Source organism: Symphalangus syndactylus, chromosome 6, assembly GCF_028878055.3.
Source record: "Symphalangus syndactylus isolate Jambi chromosome 6, NHGRI_mSymSyn1-v2.1_pri, whole genome shotgun sequence".
In the NCBI taxonomy this organism is placed as follows: domain Eukaryota; kingdom Metazoa; phylum Chordata; class Mammalia; order Primates; family Hylobatidae; genus Symphalangus; species Symphalangus syndactylus.
The window spans coordinates 24196372-24215669 of NC_072428.2; the positions used below are offsets into that span (position 1 = coordinate 24196372).

The 19298-nt window shown below is 46.7% G+C and overlaps 1 protein-coding gene across 1 annotated transcript; it reads right to left on the reverse strand.

Moving 5' to 3' along the window:
* Nucleotides 1–2471: 2471 nt before the first annotated feature.
* On the reverse strand, nucleotides 2472–17177 carry RCN1 (reticulocalbin 1). Its single transcript, XM_055282036.2, has 6 exons — nucleotides 16592–17177; nucleotides 10741–10934; nucleotides 9550–9728; nucleotides 7382–7442; nucleotides 4522–4721; nucleotides 2472–3635 (listed from the first exon to the last, which is right to left on the reverse strand). The coding sequence occupies exons 1-6, from the start codon at nucleotides 16843–16845 to the stop codon at nucleotides 3528–3530; spliced, it is 996 nt and encodes a 331-aa protein (XP_055138011.1). The 5' UTR covers nucleotides 16846–17177; the 3' UTR covers nucleotides 2472–3527.
* Nucleotides 17178–19298: the final 2121 nt, after the last annotated feature.

A 19298-nucleotide genomic window follows, 5' to 3' on the forward strand; every position in this document is an offset into this window, starting at 1 on the left:
TACCATATTCCAAGCAGGTGAAGAAAACCTTCAGGTATGGCAGATTTTCTAACTACATTTTTGTGACACTTGAATTCATTTGAAAACCTACAGTATGAGACAAGGAGTGTAAAATGTGTGTTCGTGTTTTGCTTGGACAGACTATGGCTCCTAGCAATTAATGCTTTCAGTCACATTAAGCATTAAATAATGCTTTGTGACATTACAGTATTTCCCATTACAGATCAATTTTGTAGCATTTGTTCATAATCAGACTTGAAATGTTACCTAGAAACAAAATATGTTTTCCTTGAAACAGTCAGACCTTATTAGAAATCTAAGGTTTTACAAATCACCATGTTAACAGTTATGTTCCCTAGCTAAGGTTTTCTTTCTTTAAATAGTGTTAAGTTCAGCCCCAGAAGCTCTAGGATCTTTCAGGGTTAGTCTTCCAATGTGCACTGACTTGAAAGGAAAAAGTTAATGTTCCAAATATATTTAATGTCTTACTACATGTAATAATAAATCAACTATATTCCTTTTTGGAGGTGAAAAATAATGTCATCACCTTTTAAATTGTTGTGCTATAATTAGGTTACACAATATTATTTTCTCAGTTTTTAAAAACCAGCTTCTCATTGCTTAAAAAAAAAAAAAGCCATCAGCTTATTTCTAGTAAAGCAGAGTTATTCTCATTTCCTTACCACATAATCATATGCTGTGGATGAGCAAAGACATAGAAAACATATGAAATTCTGAGATTTGGAGCAGCACAGCTTAAAAGCTACATGGAAGAGAACTTGGAGCCAGGAACACCTGGAGTTGATGTCTTGCCTTGCCATTTAATCATCGTGGAATCTTGGGCAAATCGCTCAAAATTCCCATTTAGCAATTGTTAGCTATTTTAATATTTTTTACAGAATTTTTTCCCTGAGGGATATTCCCTTTGATTAAAGCCATCAGCCTCTCATTCATTCAGCAAATAATTCCTGAGCATTTATTGCGGCTAGACTCTACTGTTCGCGGTCCCGGGAAACAGCAATAAATCAGGAAACGAGACTGCTGGTCTCATGGTTTATATTCTAGCTTGGGAGAGACAAGCAATGTCCAAACAATATAATGTCAAGTGGTGTAGTAGGTTAGCTTGAATGGTGGCCCCCCACCAAAAGATATATCCACCTGCTAACCCCCAGAACCTGTGAATGTGATCTTACTTGGAAAAAAGGATGATATTGGTCGGGCGCGGTGGCTCACGCCTGTAATCCCAGCACTTTGGGAGGCCGAGGTGGGCAGATCACGAGGTCAGGAGGTCGAGACCATCCTGGTTAACACGGTGAAACCCCGTCTCTACTAAAAATACGAAAAATTAGCCGGGCGCAGTGGCGGGTGCCTGTAGTCCCAGCTACTAGGGGGGGTGCTGAGGCAGAAGAATGGCGTGAACCCAGGAGACGGAGCTTGCAGTGAGCCGAGATTGGGCCACTGCACTCTGGGCTGGGCGAAAGAGCGAGACCCCGTCTCAAAAAAAAAAAAAAAAAGGGATGATATAATTAAGTACCTCAAGATGAGATCATCTTAGATAATCCAAGTGGGCTCTAAATCAAATAACAAGTGTCCTTATAAAAGACACACCAAGAGACACAGAAAAAGGAGAGGAAGGCCTTGTGAAGACAGAGGCAGAGATGATGCAGTGGAGTGATGTAGCCACAAGCTAAGGAACTCCAAGGAGTCACCAGAAGCTGGAAGAAGCAAGGAGGCATTTTCCCTAGTGCCTTCAGAGGCAGAGCAGCCCTGCTGACACCTTGACTTCAGACCCTGGCCTCCAGAACCGTGTAAGTTTCTGCCACTGTAAATCCCCCACTTTATGGCAATTTGGACAGAAGGCATGGAAATGAATATAAATAGTAATGCATACCAAGAATAAAATAAAATGGGGATGTGAAACCGAGATTCGAGTTGGGATTACTTTAAATAGTGGGGTCTGGAAGGCCCCCCTGAGGAAGTACTATGTGTTACCTGAGGGTGTGAGAAATCGGTATTCTGAATGTGAGGGGGCAGCAAGTGCAAAGGGCCCAAACTGGGAATGACCTTGGTGTGTCTGAGGACTAGAAAGTCTGTGGGGCCAGAATATAGGCGGTGTGAAAGGGACAGCAGTAAGGAGATGATGCTGCTGCTCGTAGGGGCCAGATCCCATAGGCCTCCTCCTGCAGGGCCTCATAGGCCCAGGGAAGAAGTCCAGATTTTCCAGGTGCAACCTTTTTCAGGAAGATTTTATAGTTAAAATGACCTAGAAAAGTAAGGGCATTAAGTATATACATTTATTAAATTAGTAAATATGAGTGTATTCTGAACATTCTAGTAATAAGATGAAAAAAAAAAACCTAGAACCTTTATAATGTTATTCATGGGATCCAACCCCACTGTTTTATGCTATATGAATAATAATGTCACAAATAGCATCTGTGAAGTCAAACACCACAGGACACAGTAGAAAATCCTTAGGGGGATCCTTTATTTCATTCACTTCCTCTTTACAAGGTGAAATTTCAATCTGTACAGGTTGTGTCTGCCAGTTCAGTCCACAGCTCAGAGTATCACCTTGTCCTCATTCCATGGTGTAAGCCGTTCCGGGGGGACAGGTCTGAGGGTCGTGGATTCACTGGACTGGATGGGACATGATCCAGAACTTCGCTCCGTTTGGCTTCCCAAGGATCCCACCACCTCATTCTAATCAGTGATCATTGAGGAAATGCATTGTATTCCTATTCACTATTTCAAAGATCAAGCCTACCTCATTGGCATATTAAGAAAGTTTTCTCAAGTATATTTAGTGTTTATCATTTTACTATAGTTCTTCAAATGTCTGACATTCATCTTTTCCCTACCTCTAAATTCCTTTCTTTTTCACATTATCTTTCTTGATTGCTTTTTAATAGAAAAACAAACAAAGACATAGATTTACTGTGCATATTAGCAGATCCGTACTGGAAAATGCATGGAGGTTTCATATACACCACTTACAGTAAGTAACAACTCAGAGTATAAAGTCGAAAAGAATCTGAAATATTAGACTTGTTCTGAAATAAGCTTACCTAGGATGATACCACTTTTGCTTAATCAGAATTTCCCCTTTCCAACTATTTAACAGTGGCAAATATAAAAAATCTGGTAGTTAAAATACATAGCAGTCACTTCATATTACTGCCTCCCTCAACCCACTCAACTTCTGAAGAACAGGGCTTTTTCAAGTTTTGTTCCCCTTTAAGTTTTAATAGAAAAAAAAAAGTTTTAAGTCATGTTGTACCAATATATCCCCAGAGAGAACTGCAATTTACCAAGGTTTTCATGTGTTTTGAGGGAAATCTTACTGAAAGACTAGTGATGTCCATTTTCCAGTAAATACTGAGCAAAAAACAATTTTTATACCCCAATCCGAGGTATAAACTTGCTTTTTGTGGGATCACAACTGCTGTAAATTAGACAATTGTAGCAACAATCCAAGACAATAACAGAATGCCTATGACAGTCTGCCATATTCTGGTGAGTGTCTATCAAAGCTCATCATGATTTTTTGTGAGATCTTCCCCATAATTGGTAGCTTGGCTTCCAACAAACATGTTCCAGTTCTCCAATATTTCCTCTTTAGTTAGCTTCTCATCCTATAGAAGAGATCAAAGAGCTCTGTCACGGAAGCTCTGGTAACTGTACTAGTTCAGTATGATGTTCATGTCATTTCACTGATGTGCAACATTTAAAATACTATATTTAGTAATCCAGAAGCTACTGGGCACCTCCTTCATCTACCATGACTGCACTGCAAAACTCCAAATCGGAACAGCCTCTTGCTATAAAAACTGTGCTAACATGTGTCAGGGAAGTCCCTGCGTAATTCAGAAGCTAAAATCCATTTGTGTCCACAAGCAGTGTTGGTCTTCCCAAAATAGGCCCTCAAGAATGCCACTTCCCTCTTATGGCCTCACTGCCTAAACTGACTGTTGGCATAACCTGAGAATTTGGGGGCAATCAGCAAAGTGGGGAACAGGCAGGACATTTTTCTAAATGTATTGATTTGTTTATTTGGATGTTTATCAACAGATACCGAAGTACTAGGCATGAAAGCCAGAAACCTGAGCTTGCCTGAGGATGTCTGGGCTTTAATGGGATGGGCTTCCTTGTTCCTGACACCTCACAGATGCTTGATAAGTATTTGGTGACAACGAATGGATAAATAAGCTGAACCTAGGGCAACACGGGGTATACTTCTTAAATCGTGTCCTGCCCACAAAGTTCTGCAATTTTAGGAAATGTGACTTAATGTAAGTCTGTGGCTCATAGCTGACTTTCCAGGAAAGTTGGGGCCTAATAATTTTACTGTGGGTTATCATGGTATTAGCTCAAGTTTACAGGTCTCCACTGTAGGACAAGAAGGAAAAGTCAATAAAGACATGGCCATATGGGTCAATGCTATCGCCGAGAAAGCAAACAAAACCAATCTTATGTAAACTGTCTCCCTTCAATCAGTGATTCCAGAAGAATGGGAAATACCTTGTTTTTGTCTGACTCATATACCAGATGCCTGGCCTCAGCCTGTGCGTGATCATAATCTTGAGGGAGGATCCAGTGGCGAATCTCATCTTTGTCCAACTTCCCGTCCTTGTTCAGATCCCGGAATTCATTAAACTGCTCCCGTTCTGATAAAACCCAGTCTGGCTCAGGGCCATTCTCCTCATGGGAAAACATATCCGCTAGGAGGGAAGGTCGTTGTTGGTTACAAAGGAAAGTGGGAAGGTAAACCGCCCCCCCCAAAAAAAAACTTGACCTCCTGAGCTTTAGGAAAGCTGACGACCAATCCAGAGACCTAACTCAAACAGCTGGTAGGCAGTTTCTTGGGGATAATGATGCAATAATTTATTCATGTGGTGGAGTAGAAAGAACTGAGTTTAGAAGCCAAAAGATAAATCCCGGCTTTTGACTTAGTTCAGCGACTGAGCCTGAAGTTTCCTTGTCTGTAAAATGGAGATGATAATTTATAAATCATGGGGCTATTAGGATCAAATGTGCCATTTTGATGTAAAAGCCCTCTACAACCCAAACTGGCACTACATACGCGAAAACTAATAATAACAATGAGTAACATTGAACACTATGGTCCAGATACTGTATAAAGTGTTCTACACAGAGTTTTCATTTGATTTTCACACAACAACCTTACGAAGTGAGTGCTGTTATAATTCCCATCTTACAGATGAAAACAATGAGGTAAAGTCTTACCCAATGACCCACAGCTCACATGAGCTGGAGGCCGCACAGGAACATGGCCACTCTGCTTTCAACCCAGAGTCTTAGCCACTGTTTAGTACTATTGTTTATATCATTTCCAAAGGGCTTTCACTTGTCATTATATTTCATCCTTATAACAATTCTACAAGATGGGTCATTATCCCCATTGTACAAAATGGCAAGGAAAAGAAAAAGGAAACGTTTTTGCACTGTGTGTGTGTCAGTAGCTCTTGGAAAAGAGAGATACCCTGCAGGCAGTTTCTCTGTCGTGGAAGCGGATCTTGGAAATGTCAGGTGGTGAAGGGGGCAGGTGGTAAGTGAAGGAAAAAAAAAGACAAGACCCTTGACTACAAGGTAGACCCCTAACTGACATGTCTACATTGTTTTTGAGAAAGAGCTGTAATATGTATTAGCTAATTCGAGCTTCATCGAATCCTGTAAAAATGGGCTCACTTTTTTTTCCCCATTTTACAGATGAGGAAGCTGAGGTTTGAAGCCATTACATGATTACCCCAGGGTCACACAGCTAATCAGTGGAGAAGCTAGGGCTCCTAATTCCAGTGCCCTTCCTACTACACCCCCCACCACCCACTTTCCACTTGGCACCGCCTGAAGAGAAGCCTCCCCAAGAAGTGAAATGACGAGTCAATACATTGGGTTTCCTCTGCCTGTGAGTCACTAGGTATTCCATTTTCAAGCGCAACGCCTCCACATCCCTCTCTCTACTCATTGTAAAGAATGGGATGCTTCTTTCAGGCAAAGCCACTCAAAGAGTTCTGCCCCTGACTTTGCACCATTTCAATGCACAGTTCCGGAGGGCTGGGCATAGCGCACACTTTCAATCAAAAGCACTACACTGTTTGTTTTAATCATGCAGTTTTTGCTGTCAGTCTCATTTCATCCCCAGTGCCATGGTAAGAGGTCTGCGCCTCCGAATGTGACCCTCGCACGTGGATCCAGCAAGAGGAAGGCTCTACTGCTTGCTCTGATGAGGGAGCTGTCAGCATATGTTATTCTATGAGGGTAGTGCCACCAAGATCACTTTAATTACTGTGGCGAGAGCTACCTTGTCTGTTACCAATGACACACAAGGAACAGTGCTCGGCTCACGATCAAACATAATTTCTAATGATTAGAGGAAACTCTGCTCTTCATTGCTGAAGGCACTTGTTCTCGTGTCTGGGGTGGCAAAGTAATACAACCACAAAACCAGAGACAGATAGCAACTCGGGCTCTGGGTTTTACATTTAAAGGTAATTAGTGGTTTCAATTAAAAATCTGTACAAAAATTATACATATTTCATTTCTCTTTTCATAGATCAACACCTAAATCAAATGATTTTCCAGCTTTTACTTTATTGAGACTTGGGAAAAGAGCTGCCATGAGAAGGGAGCCTGCAGCTGGAGCCACATGCCATAGCAGGTGGTGAGGATCAAATGGAATTGTCCTTGTTGCCTGCTCTAGTCCTTTCTAGTGGGGGTTGGGCTGGGGGAGATTTGGGGCTACCAGGAAGGGCTCTAACCAGCAATGGTGGGTTCAGACCCAAATACATTAATTTGACTCTATAGGACTCCCAACCAAAGGATGGGAAACGAGGGGCACAAAATGAGCATATTATTGGGCAATTGTGCACTCTGTAAAGCATTTATCTTTCTAAGAAGAATGCCTTTCTGCAAAGTGCTCAGACACATAAACAGTTCTGTTAATCACAGCTGCATCTACTCAGAGTTTCTAGGCCCCATCGACCCAGTCAAGTTTTAGAGTCTTTGCCCTGACACTGTCTCCTCTATCTTCACTGTAAATCTATGGGATGTCCAATGCCCTTTTGCAAAGGTAAAACTAGGCAGTGTGACGAAGGGCACCTCTCAGAGTCACGGGGCCAACTGTTGGCCAGCCTTGTGTGGGGCCAGCCTTCATCTCTTCTCCACTGAATGAGGCCTAATAATACTTCCCTGATACTACACCACTAGGACTGATGGGACAAGCAGGCTGGAAGTTCACAGGAGTGACTTACAGACTTGCAGCTGTTGCTAAAAGAGACACCTGGGGAAAGTAGCCAGACGTGTGGGTGGGGGCATGTGGCCCAGTCGGGACAGCTGAGCAAGACTCTAGGTCAGTACTCACCAATATACTCATCCTGATCCACAAACCCATCCCCGTTCTTGTCGATGTCCTCCAGGGTTTCCTAGGAAGCAAAGGGTAAAACAGAATGCAAGATGGCCATGTGCTCTAACAAGTCTGAGAGTTCTATTGTCCTCCTTTGTCCAGCTTTTACGGCTGAATGCTTGGTGACTTCTGGCTCATCTCCTTACTTCCCTGGGAACTAGTTTTTTATCTGTAAAAAACAGGCCATAGTTTCTGTTTCTAATCCCCCATCCCAATTTCAAGAGCAGAACGCTTTCTTCAAAGCAAGATGTACCTGTAACCCCAGAGGTGCTCTGACGATATCGGGAGGCCCTGCCAGGCCAGCCAACTCCACCATCCAGCCAAAACACCCACTGGGGAACATGTGAGAAAGCCAGTGTGAGAACCACTGAGTTAGATGACCACAAGAATAGACTCTAGTGCTAACAGGACTATGAATACTGAGTTGGTGTCAGAGAAATGTGAAACAGTGGGCAACTAAAAAATAAAAGTATATCTGACTTTTTAATGTATTGTGCTCTGTATTTAGTACACTTGACCTCTTCTTTAGTTTTTTTTGATTGGGTCAATAATTAAATGAGTTTACTGTTCATTGGCACAGCAACTCAGAGGCATCCTGGGTCAAACCAAAGAGCCAACCTGAGAGCAGAGAGCCCCTCCCAAAGGCTCGTAGTCTACTCTGGATCATTCACCACCTGCACTGTCCTCTGCCACATTAGCTATCACTACATGGATGTTGAGTGGTAAAGAGAAATGCTTCTTGGAGCCACTGCCCAGTCCTTACAGTCACGGCAGTCAGGAGCATGAAGCATGAGCGGACCCTTCCACCACCTGGATAACTAAAACCATCCACAGCTCGTGTAAACAAAAGCTCTAGCCATCTGTTTCCCAGGATTGAAACAGTTGGAACTGGCTTGGTGCATCTGCCCAGGAAAACAGGTGATGGCATTTATTTAATTGTCATGGAAAATGAAGACATTTGGGACCCAACAAGACACTATGGAAAGCAACTACATTCTGAGGCCTTACAAGCATAGTCATTCCTCAAAGCCTAGGGCCTGATCCACCCACCTTCCGAAGACCCACCCACCTTCCGAAGACCCACCCACCTTCCGAAGACCCACCCACCTTCTAAAGACCCACCCACCTTCCAAAGACCCACCCCCTAAGGGTAGCATCTCTTCCAGCCATAATTTTTACTTTACATTTCCATACATTTTTAACAATCCAATTCATTCCATTTCTGAGTCTTTTTCCAAGTCCCTTAAAATTGAAAAATGGGGGGCAGAGATTAGCTAGTTGCTCACTTAAGCCATTTGCTCTTTCTTTTTTTTTTTTTTTTTTTTTTTTTTGTTGAGAAGGAGTCTCACCCTGTCGCCCAGGTTGGAGTGCAATGGCACGATCTCAGCTCACTGCAACCTCCGCCTCCTGGGTTCAAGCGATTCTCCTGCCTCAGCCTCCTGAGTAGCTGGGATTACAGGCACACGCCACCATGCCTGGCTAATTTTTTTTGTATCTTTAATAGAGACAGCATTTCAACATATTGGCCAGGCTGGTTTCAAACTCCTGACCTCATGATCCCCCTGCCTCGGCCTCCCAAAGTGCTGGGATTATAGACGTGAGCCACCGTGCCTGGCCCCCATTTACTCTTTCTAGGCACATATCTAAACTGTATTTCCCAGCCTCTTCATATCTAGGAGGGACCAGTGGAACATAAGTGAAGGGGATGTGTCATTCCCTGGCCAGAAGAGTAAACAAAGACTGTATCTTCTCATTCCCTCTCTTTTCCTTTGTCAGCCAGCTGGGTGTTGCCAGGATGACTTTGAAGCTACGAGATGGCAGAGCACAAGCAGGAGTGCTTAGAGGAGAACTGGGTACCCAACTGTGCTCAGAGAACAGCCCAGGAGGTCCATCTTGCTGGAACAAGCTTTGCTAGTGTTAAATGGCTACAACTGGGGGCTATTTGTTACAGCAGCCAGGCTGACTTGACTAATTTTCTGGGTAGACAGGTATTCCAACAAACTCTACTTCAGAGTCCTTCTCCAATTCCCTTCAGGCTGAAAAATGTTCTCTCTTTGGAAGAGACAAGATTTGGAGGCGGTTTTCTCCCCAGTCTCTTCCCAGCCCAGACTCTTCACTTATCTTACCAAAACCACAATTTCCTTCATATGTTCAAACTCTTCAGGATGCAGAAAAGCAGTGAACTCCTCCCGAGTAGCTGTCAGGTCACCACTGAGGTCTGCAGCTTTGAATCTTCTCTCATCACGTGGCAGCATCTTTTTAAAGGTGTGATGATCTGAAGAATCATGAAACTCTGCGGGGTTTCCTGCAGGATGTATGTACGCAGAAATGTTTTTAAACTGTGCGGTCAAGAAAGGCGTTTCCTGCCAGATCACTCATCCTTCATGCTCAAATGGTACACATAGGGAAAAAAGGTCCCGACCTACTGAGTTCTTTAAAACATTTTATGTCAGAATGCCTCTAATATCAGTCCCTTCAAGCCACCCCATAATCTAGGCCTCATGGCATACTAGGGGAATCACTGCAAGTGGTTAAGAGCGCAGGCTTTAGACTATATTACTGCCACACTTCTCTTTGCGGAACTCTGCTTTCATCATCTCATTCTTAGATCTAGAACATACAGAGGCTCTTTGGTACCCAAAACATCTTGTCTCAATGCCATGCCTGGCTTTCAAGATCTCCCCAGTTCTGGCCGCGTGTGTGCATCTTTGGTTCTCCTTGGGCCTGTTTCTTTGCCATCCTCACTATGCACCCAGCAGGTCTGCACCCCGTGCCTCTGTAATCTCACTTCTCCTTCCTTCTCCTGATCTTGTTTGTCTTGGATCCAAACCCTTCCCATCACTGCATGCATTGCTGCATCTTTGCCCCTCCAGTTGACCCATCTTCTCCAAATATAAATCCATTCTCCAAGGCTCCAGTTTCCAAACCACCCACACCAGGAAGCCTTCCCTGACTGCTCCGGCCCACTCAATCCTTGCTATCCAGAGTTAGGCAGCATTTTGAAAATGTACCACAGACACACTTCCCTTCTGCTTCCTTCTCCGTGTGTGCATCTGAGATGAAGTTGAGACGGGGTCTCAATCTAAGGGATTTTTTTTATTAGCCCTCACAGCCCTTCCCTCCCACCTATAACTTCACTCAGTGTAAACAACTCAGTACATTCTGAGTTTGCAGAGGAGGGTGTTATACAAGCAGGTTCTGCTTAGGAGGCTGTGACATCTCCCTGAAGGGAGTGGATATGGTAAGAGAGGAGAGAGTCTACAAAAAGCTTGTGACCCGGGCCCCCGCTGTGTCATCGCTCCTGCAGCACCTCTTACCTAGGTAGTAACCATAGGTGGCTTGTTTGTATTCTTCCCAGGAAATTTTATCATCCTTGTCCCTATCATAATCCTTCCAGACTTTGGCGACATTATCAAAGATGTATCTTTTCTGCACCCGTTTGATCCAGGTTTTCAGCTCCTCAGTAGTGACAAAGCCATCCCCATCATTGTCGATTCGATCAACAATCTTCCTGCAGTACCAAAAAAAAAAAAAAGAAACCCACACACATGCACAAGGCTATTATATTATCAAGGCTTGTGTGATGCTGGTCCAGCAAAAGATCAAACACCTGCACAATCTAAAATGCACATACAACTACAACAGAATCAATGATCCAAGGAGGCTGGAAGGAATCTTCCAGTTTATCCTTCCAAGGTTGATGTGCTTTCCCCCATGCAGTGCTGATGGCAGACGCTGCTAATGGATCATGCCCCTCTGTCCTGATAAACCTAGAGGTGCTCTCAGAATTCTCAGCACTGTGCTCTGGTGATGGCCATTACCAATGGATCAGAGCTGATCTGTAAGATGAAACCTATTAATCTTCCCTGCTGTAGTCCAGCACCCTCATTTTGGAGTAGTGGAAACTGAGGCCCAGAGAAATGGAATAACTTCTAAGATTACACAGCCAGTATTTGGTAAAACTGGGGTGAGAACTCATGTCTTCTGGCTTAGGTCCAGTGCAAAAAGTGGAAAATTGTATGTGAATCAAAAGATAGGTGAGTTAATTTTTTTTTTTTTTTTAAATCCCACCACCATGGATACAAAGACTTGAAACGTAAAGCAGGAAGACACCAGATGGTGGACACAGCACAAATGTCAGGGCTGAAGGAGCCTTGACATCATGGAATCTATTCACAAAACTTGACCAGCTGATCCGCTCTAGGAACCTTAAACCCTTTGCTCTTAGGGTAAAGACTCCTATACCAGCTCCACAGCTGGCCTAGGTTTCAGAAACTTCCCACTGAACTCCACTGAGGTACCCCAAATGCTAGCCCAGAGGAAACTTCAGGCTGGGAACTCACTTTTGTCATCTCTAGATCAGATGGTCCCAAACCAGGACAGCATCCCGGTAGGGAACTTCAAAAACACCCCCAAGCTATTCCCAGTGTTTAAAAAAGTTTCACCCTTGTAGTCCATTTACCTGGGAGGAGGTCATACAGGCTAACTCTAGATTTCTTTGTTTTGGGCTGGAATTCTATCCGCTTCAGTGGTAAAACTTTCTTGTCAACAGACATTCTGAGTGGCAATTAATCTTTGATTAATAAAAAATGGGAAACAAATTCATCAGTAGTTTGATAGTTTGATAGAGAAAATCTCCTATAACTTTTTTTTAGGTGGGGGAGGGTGTACACGAGAAGGGGAAGAGTGAATAATCAAAGTCTCCACCTCCTACCTGAACCCAAGAACCCAAGCTCCTCTTTCTCAGGAAGGTGTAAACATCACCAACAGCTTGAAAGTACCCCTTCATTTGCAAGTTTAACAGGTCTCAATCCTAAAAGACAGGCTGGATCTGTGATCCCAGTGCTTCAGGAGGCTGAGGTGGGAGGACTGAGGTAGGAGGCAAAGAGTTTGAGAGCAGCCTGGGCAACACAGTAAGATCCTGACTCTACAAAAAATTTAAAAATTAGCCAGAATGGCCAGGCATGGTGGCTCATGCCTGTAGTCCCAGAATTTTGGGAGGCCGAGGCAGGTGGATCACGAGGTCAGGAGATCGAGACCATCCTGGCTAACACGGTGAAACCCTGTCTCTACTAAAAATACAAAAAATTAGCCGGGCATGGTGGCGGGCACCTGTAGTCCCAGCTAATTGGGATGCTGAGGCAGGAGAATGGCGTGAACCTGGGAGGCGGAGCTTGCAGTGAGCCGAGATCACGCCACCGCACTCCAGCCTGGGCAACAGGGCAAGACTCCATCTCAAAATAAAAAAATTAGCCAGGAATGGTGATGCATGCCTGTAGCTCCAGCTACTCAGGAGGCTGAGGTGGGAGGATTGCCCGAGCCCAGGAGGTTAAGGCTGTAGTGTGAGCTATGACTGCACCACTGTAAACGAGCCTGGGTAACAAATCGAGACCCTGTCTTAAAAAAAAAAGACTAAAACACGAAACTTCAAGTGTCTTCAGGCTTCTTCCCCCAGGAAATCATAGCTAGACACAGCAGAATTCTTTTAACATTGTGCAGTGTTGAGCCCAGTTATGTGCCAAGCACTGCTCCAATCCTGGGGACACAGTGGAGACATGCCAATGGGTTACCCAATGCCAACTGGGAAACATAATCTCAGGGTAACGACATCAGACTCTACAATCCTCTTTTGTGGAAAGGACAGCATCTAATCTATGCCAAATAAACATCTAGGACATAGCTCAGCCTGACACATATGAGAGACTCAATAAATATTTGTTGTAAGAATAAATAAGATCTTAACCTTCTCTTTAACAATCTCAAGTGAGATCCTGGGAAAGGCAGCTAGGATGGAGATGAAGCCCAGCACTTTCATCAGAACACCTGGATCCCCGTCCTGCCTCTGGTCCCCATTATCTGCGTGATCTTGGGCAAGTGTCTTGACTCTCTGAGTTTCCCCATCTGTAAACTGAACACCTACTTCACAAGGAATGTTGTGAGGAATAAAGGAGAGAATGCATGCCTTTCCTCACTAAAGACAATAATCTAGATCAGTGGCTGATGGTAGCTGCTACGCAGTAGCCATTCAAATGTTTATTGCATGAATAAATGAATGAAGTTAAGGTGTTGATACAAGGAGCAAACCCAGACCAACTCCATCATCATTTGTTCTCAACACCAACAGGTAACAGAATGAGCAAAACCTCTTGATGGGACCTATGGCCACTTAGAGGTACCCTGCTAGCCGCCAAACAGGGCTGGCCGACTCTGCTGCAGACGATGACTGACACATGGGAATAAAGGTGTCAAGAGAAGCCAGATATGGGGGTCTGTATGTGAAATCATTCAAACTTTAAATGTGAGCAAGTAATTTACACTGTGTGGCATATTTGTGAATGCATTCAGCCTGCGGGTTCCCACTTTGCAACCTCTGGTCCAGGTGTCTTTAGGGGCCTTAGAGCTGTCACATTTCAGGACTGGCAGGTGATTGTGACAAAGTTGCCTAGATCCAGCCACACTCATTCCTCCTCAGCCCAGTCTTGGAGGGGACCACTGAAACAGAAGCTTTGGACAGAGGGGCAGCTTCTCACACTCAACACCATCCCAAACAGGACCCATAATTTCCAGCACCTCCTACCCCGCCTCTACCCCAGATTTAACCTACAAGTGAATGGTGAATCCATCAACCATCTGGTGGCTAAGGCCAGAGACCCAGATGTCCCCTTGATTTCTACCTCCCTCTTCTCCCCCTCGTTGAGTCAATAGCAAGAGCTGCCAGTTCTACCTCCCACTGGTGTCTAGATTCATCCCCTCCTGGAATCCGGAGAGACCAAACCCCTTTGGCATTCACCTCCTCTCCCTGCCACTGGTCTAGTCTGTGCCTCGATGATGTTCTTTGTGTACTGCCCTCCTGCCAGCCTGACTTTCCCAGTGAGTCTTGGGGATTATGACATTTTGACAACGTACAGGATAACATCTCATGTCCATCTCACCAAGGTCCTTCCTGCTCTGCCCTTGGTTTCCCCTCCATTCCCACCTCTCACTTCCCTTCCCTGCCCCTTTGCAGACTCACCACCCCTCATGCCCCAGAACACTCTTCAAACCCTTTAGAAATGGGCTGTTTTCTCTTCAGGAAGGCCTTTAAGTCATCCTACAAACTCTGATCAGGTGACAGCCCCAATCCCCTCTCTCTAACCTGCAGCCCTGGCGGCTCCTTCTCCTGAATGTGCTCACGGTAGGTTTTACAGGCCATCACTGCAGCAATTGTGCATAATGGCTAGTTTGTCTATGCTTCTCTCCTCCACATTTGCTTACAAGCACTTCGACGCCCAGAGCATAAGGCTTCATCTTTGTACCTGTCAGTTTTCTAAACTGGGGCCTGGTACACAGTAGCCATTCAAATGTTTGTTGCATGAATAAATGAATGAAGTCAAGGTGTTGATACAAGGATCAGATCCAGACCAACTCCACCGTCACTTGTTCTCACTACTAGGCTGAACTGTCATGATGAAGGCATTAACTGGAAGCTGTAGGACCACACCTTATAAAGTTTTCCAAATCCCAAAACCTCTCCCTGCCTCCTCTCCAGTGACAATGTGGCTGCCACTCAGGGCTCCAGGATAAATCAGTCTCCAAGTGCCTGGAAGCAATACAATAGACTGAACTCATCAATGGCCCCCATTGTTAAGTCCTAACCGAGAAGAGAAAGTACTCTGCAAGATAAAAGGTAATTGTTTGGAGGTGACTTTGAAGTTCAAAGGTCTTTTTATCAGAGCAGGCAAATGGTGCACCTTCACAATAGGTATAATTTATCCTCATATTCCAATGAAACACTTTGGCCTTTGGAGGCCCCCAGGAGCACAGGGATGGCTGTGTTCTCTTTCATGTGGCAGAACATGAAGATCCTCCACCCCCAGGAATCAGGTTCAGGGAGATCTGAGACCTGGTGCCCAGTAGGCAGGACTGCTGGTTTCTTCCCCAGTCCTGCCTCCGTCTGGGACCAGGCTGCCTGCTGGGTCCTCTGTGCAAGGACCACCACATATCTCTGCACAACGCCCAAGTGTCTCCTCAGGGGGACCCGGGGAGGGTGTACTAAAATGCGCCAAAGTTTTGTTTCCCGGGTTTGTTTCCTGACTCAACTGCCTTTAACAGCCCAAGTCAAAATCCTCCACCACCAAGAGAACCCTCCAGCTTTTTGCCCCCAAACAAATCAGTTGCCAAAGAACTGAGTGCTTCTGCAGACATCTGCTGCCAACAGAAACGTTTCAGGCGACCCGTTTCCATTCCTGCTCCCTCGTGTTTCCAATAGGAAACTGCGTGTCCCTTTTCAACCGGATTTTTGTATCCCTACACTAGATTTTATTTTATTTTTATTTTTATTATTTTTGGGATGGAGTCTCACTCCAGACCCAGCTGGAGTGCAGTGGCGCAATCTCGGCTCACTGCTACCTCTGCCTCCCGGGTTCAAGCGATTCCCCTGCCTCAGTCTCCCAAGTAGCTGGGATTCCGGGCGTGTGCCACGACGCCCGGCTAATTTTTGTATTTTTACTAGAGATGGGGTTTCGCCATTTGGTCAGGCTGGTCACGAACTCCTGACCTCAGGTGATCCCCCCGCCTCGGCCTCCCAAAGTGCTGGGATTACAGACGTGAGTCACCGCGCCCAGCCTCCTTACGATAGATTTACAGGGCGATTAGGCAAAAGGCAAGACTACTCCGGCCGAGACCAGGGAGCAAGCCTGTCGCTCGCCTGCCCCCTCATCTTTTATCCATTTATGTTCATCCCGGAAACCTTCTTAGCGAGTGTCTCAAGCCCTTCTCCCCGGGAATGGGGGATCAGAGAGAAACTGCGAGAGAGTGGGGAGGAACTCATGTCACTAACAGGCCACTGTGGACAAACTCTTCTTTTGTGCACTCTCCCCTCCCTTCTGATGCAACCCGGGGGAGGGGGCGGGCCCTCGCCGTCCTGGCTCCCGCGGCAGCTGCCACGTTCTCGCCTCCCCGCGAGAAACCACCCCGGCCGGGGCGCGGCGGCGGCGATCTCCAAGCTGGGGTCCCGGGGCCCTCCGGCAACTTAGCCTGAGCCCCAGCGCCGAGTTGGGCAGGCCACCATCCTCGAGGCCGCGCGCGCGATTTCGCTTTCGCTTTGGCGGTGATATTCCGCGTGCCTCCCTCCCGGGCGGCCCCGGGACACCTGCGCCGCCCCCCCCGGGGCCCTGGCCGCGGCCTCACCCCAGCCTCTCCTTGCTCTCGTCCGGGGTGAGCTGGTCGAAGGTCTTGGAGTCCTCCTTGCCCAGGAAGGCCTCGTGGTCGTACTGGAAGCTTTGGTTGTCCTCAGGGGGCCGCTCGCCCAGCTCCGAGTCGGGCCGCACCACGCGCTCTTTGCGCACCGTGGGCTTGGCCCGCAGAACCCGCGGCGCCAGCACCAGCGCCAGCAGCAGCCCCAGGGCGAACCCCAGGCGGCGGCCGCGGCCACCGCGCGCCATCGTCCCGAGGAGAGGGCGGTCGGGAGGGAGACGCTGAGCGAGCGACAACAGCGGCAGCTCGGAAATGGGGGCTCGGAGCGCGGCGGCAGCGACGGGGTTGGGGCCGGCGCGGAGGAGGGGACTCGCCAGTCCCTCTGCCAGTGCCCGCCCCGAGCCGGAGCAGAGGGGCGCGCCGGGGCTTCGGGCTGGGAAGCTGCGGGCGGCCCCGCTCACTCGCCCATTGGTGGCTGAGCTGCCGGGGGAGGCCAGGGCCGCGGAGCCACGTCGCCAGCCGGGGTGGTGGGCGCGGGACTCGTGTTTCACCTCGGCCCCTCCCCGCGATCTCGTTGCTAGGGGCGGGCCCGGGCGAACTGGGCTGGGGACTGGAGGGCTCGGAGGAGGACTGGGAAGTTCTTTGTCAAGCAACAGATGTTCAGGATAAAATTCCCTCTCACTTCCTACAGTTCCGGAAAACTGTAAGGAAGGAGGCGCTGCCCCTCCTCAGCTTCCAACTGAGACCCCGAATCTCAGCCCTAGACCCTGCTCTAAGATGTGCTCTCAAACCCAATTCAACCCCATTTAGCAAAATTTGGAGTCTGGTTACAAACGCGAGCCTGGAAGGAAACCAAGACGGGCGAAGTGCCCTAGAAACGAGGGTCGTACTGTCAGTCGTCAAGGAGGGTCAAGCGGGGAACTTCTATATGACCGAGAGTCCCTCTAAAGGGAGCGGTACTGTGCGTTCCAGCTGCCAGGGAAACGCAGGCCCCACGCTGGTAGATAGTCCTGTTTCCCAAATGAAATCAATCAGGATTTTAGATTTTTATGTTCTATTTCTGAATGTTGGTAACTCATTTTACAAAAGCACTCTTTGGATCCAATCTTACCTGTAGTCAGTTGGTAATGCTACCAATACAGATATCTGTCCCATCAAACTTTCTGCAATGATGGAAATGCGCTCTATCTGGTCTGGCCTGTAGGTAGTGGCTGTTGAGCACTTGATGTGTAGCTTAGTGTAAGTGAGGCACTGAAATTTTAATTTAAATCTAAACTTAAAGAGCCACACGGGACTAATGGCTACCATATTGGACAGTGAGGTCTCGAGCAGTCTCAGCCTTTTGAAACTCATTGAAAGCCATGATCCTGTTCCAGAAAAATGCACATACAGCTACTGACACGGGTGCTTGATTAAAGAGTCGGAGGATTCATGGATCTTTTGAAGCCCCACCTATGAGCCTCAGGTTAAGAATCCCTAGAAGGCCGGGCGCGGCGGCTCATGCCTGTAATCCCAGCACTTTGGGAGGCGGAGCCAGGTAGATCACCTGAGGACAGGAGTTCGAGACCAACCCGGCCAACATGGTGAAACACCGTCTCTACTAAAAATACAAAAATTAGCCTGGCGAGGTTGCGGGCGCCTGTAATCTCAGCTACTCGGAGGCTGGGGTAGAAGAATCGCTTGAACCTGGGAGGCGAAGGTTGCAGTGAGCCGAGATCATGCCATTGCACTCCAGCCTGGGAAACAAGAAGGAAACTCCATCTAAAAAAAAAAGAATCCCTAGAAAACTGAAACCATAGTTGAAGAGGGAAACCCACCATGACAGCTAGATATCTGTACTCCTAGAAATTTCCTCCATCTTGCCTTGCCTCCCACCTCCATCCCTGATGTTTTCAAAAAGGTCTGGGATGTGCTTCTTGCTCTTGCAATTAAGATGTCATCGCAACATAGATGCAAGTCCCTTTCTTGTGACGCCCTCTTTCAATCAATTAATAATGCATTACTGTCTTCCTACTACGGCCTAAGCACTGGACTGGGTGCTGAGGGTACAATGGAGAACAAGATAGTCATGGTGTCTGCAGAGCTATAGTGTATATGAACAGATGTTCATTCGTTCGTTCCATAAACTGAGCACCTGCTAAGTGTCAGGCTGTGCTGGATTCTGGCTAACTGAGATCCATGGATCACAAGTCAGCATGACAAGTACTCACAGAGAAAGGCACTTAGTGGTCTGGGGGTACTGAATCGATCCAGACATGGGAATCAATCAGGGAAGGCCTCCCGGAGGAAGATACATTTAAATTGAGACTGAAGGTGAGTAAGATAAGCTAGATGGGAGGATGTAGTTATATGAGAGAAGGATAAGATCCTGTATGAGCTAGCAGAGGACAGCTCCACGTTTGAGGCAATGTCTTTGTGACCCCACTGGCTGGCAGTGAGAGCTGGGAAGCCAGTCCTTGGATCCCCGCTTCCCTTCTTAATCCCCTTCTTTTCCTTGGATCCCCCCCCCTTCCCACCAGCTGACTTTGCATGGGACAAGAAGTACTGTGCCTGAGACGAGACATGCTTCCCACAGCCAGCCTAGAGATCTGAATTTCTAGCAATAGAGGAGCATTACCTTGGGGGTGTAAGAGCTCCCTGCTGAAATGCAAGTGTCCTAAGGTAGGCGGCTTAGTACCTTCTGTGCTCATCAGGCAAGCAG

Coding starts and splice junctions, on each gene's coding strand:
- RCN1 (XM_055282036.2), bottom strand. CDS start 16,845: ATGGCGCGCGGTGGCCGCGGCCGCCGCCTGGGGTTCGCCCTGGGGCTG. Junction 10,935..16,591: donor GAGAGCAAGGAGAGGCTGGG/GTGAGGCCGCGG, acceptor TTGGTACTGCAG/GAAGATTGTTGATCGAATCG. Junction 7,443..9,549: donor TGAAGGAAATTGTGGTTTTG/GTAAGATAAGTG, acceptor TTTGCTTCCTAG/GAAACCCTGGAGGACATCGA.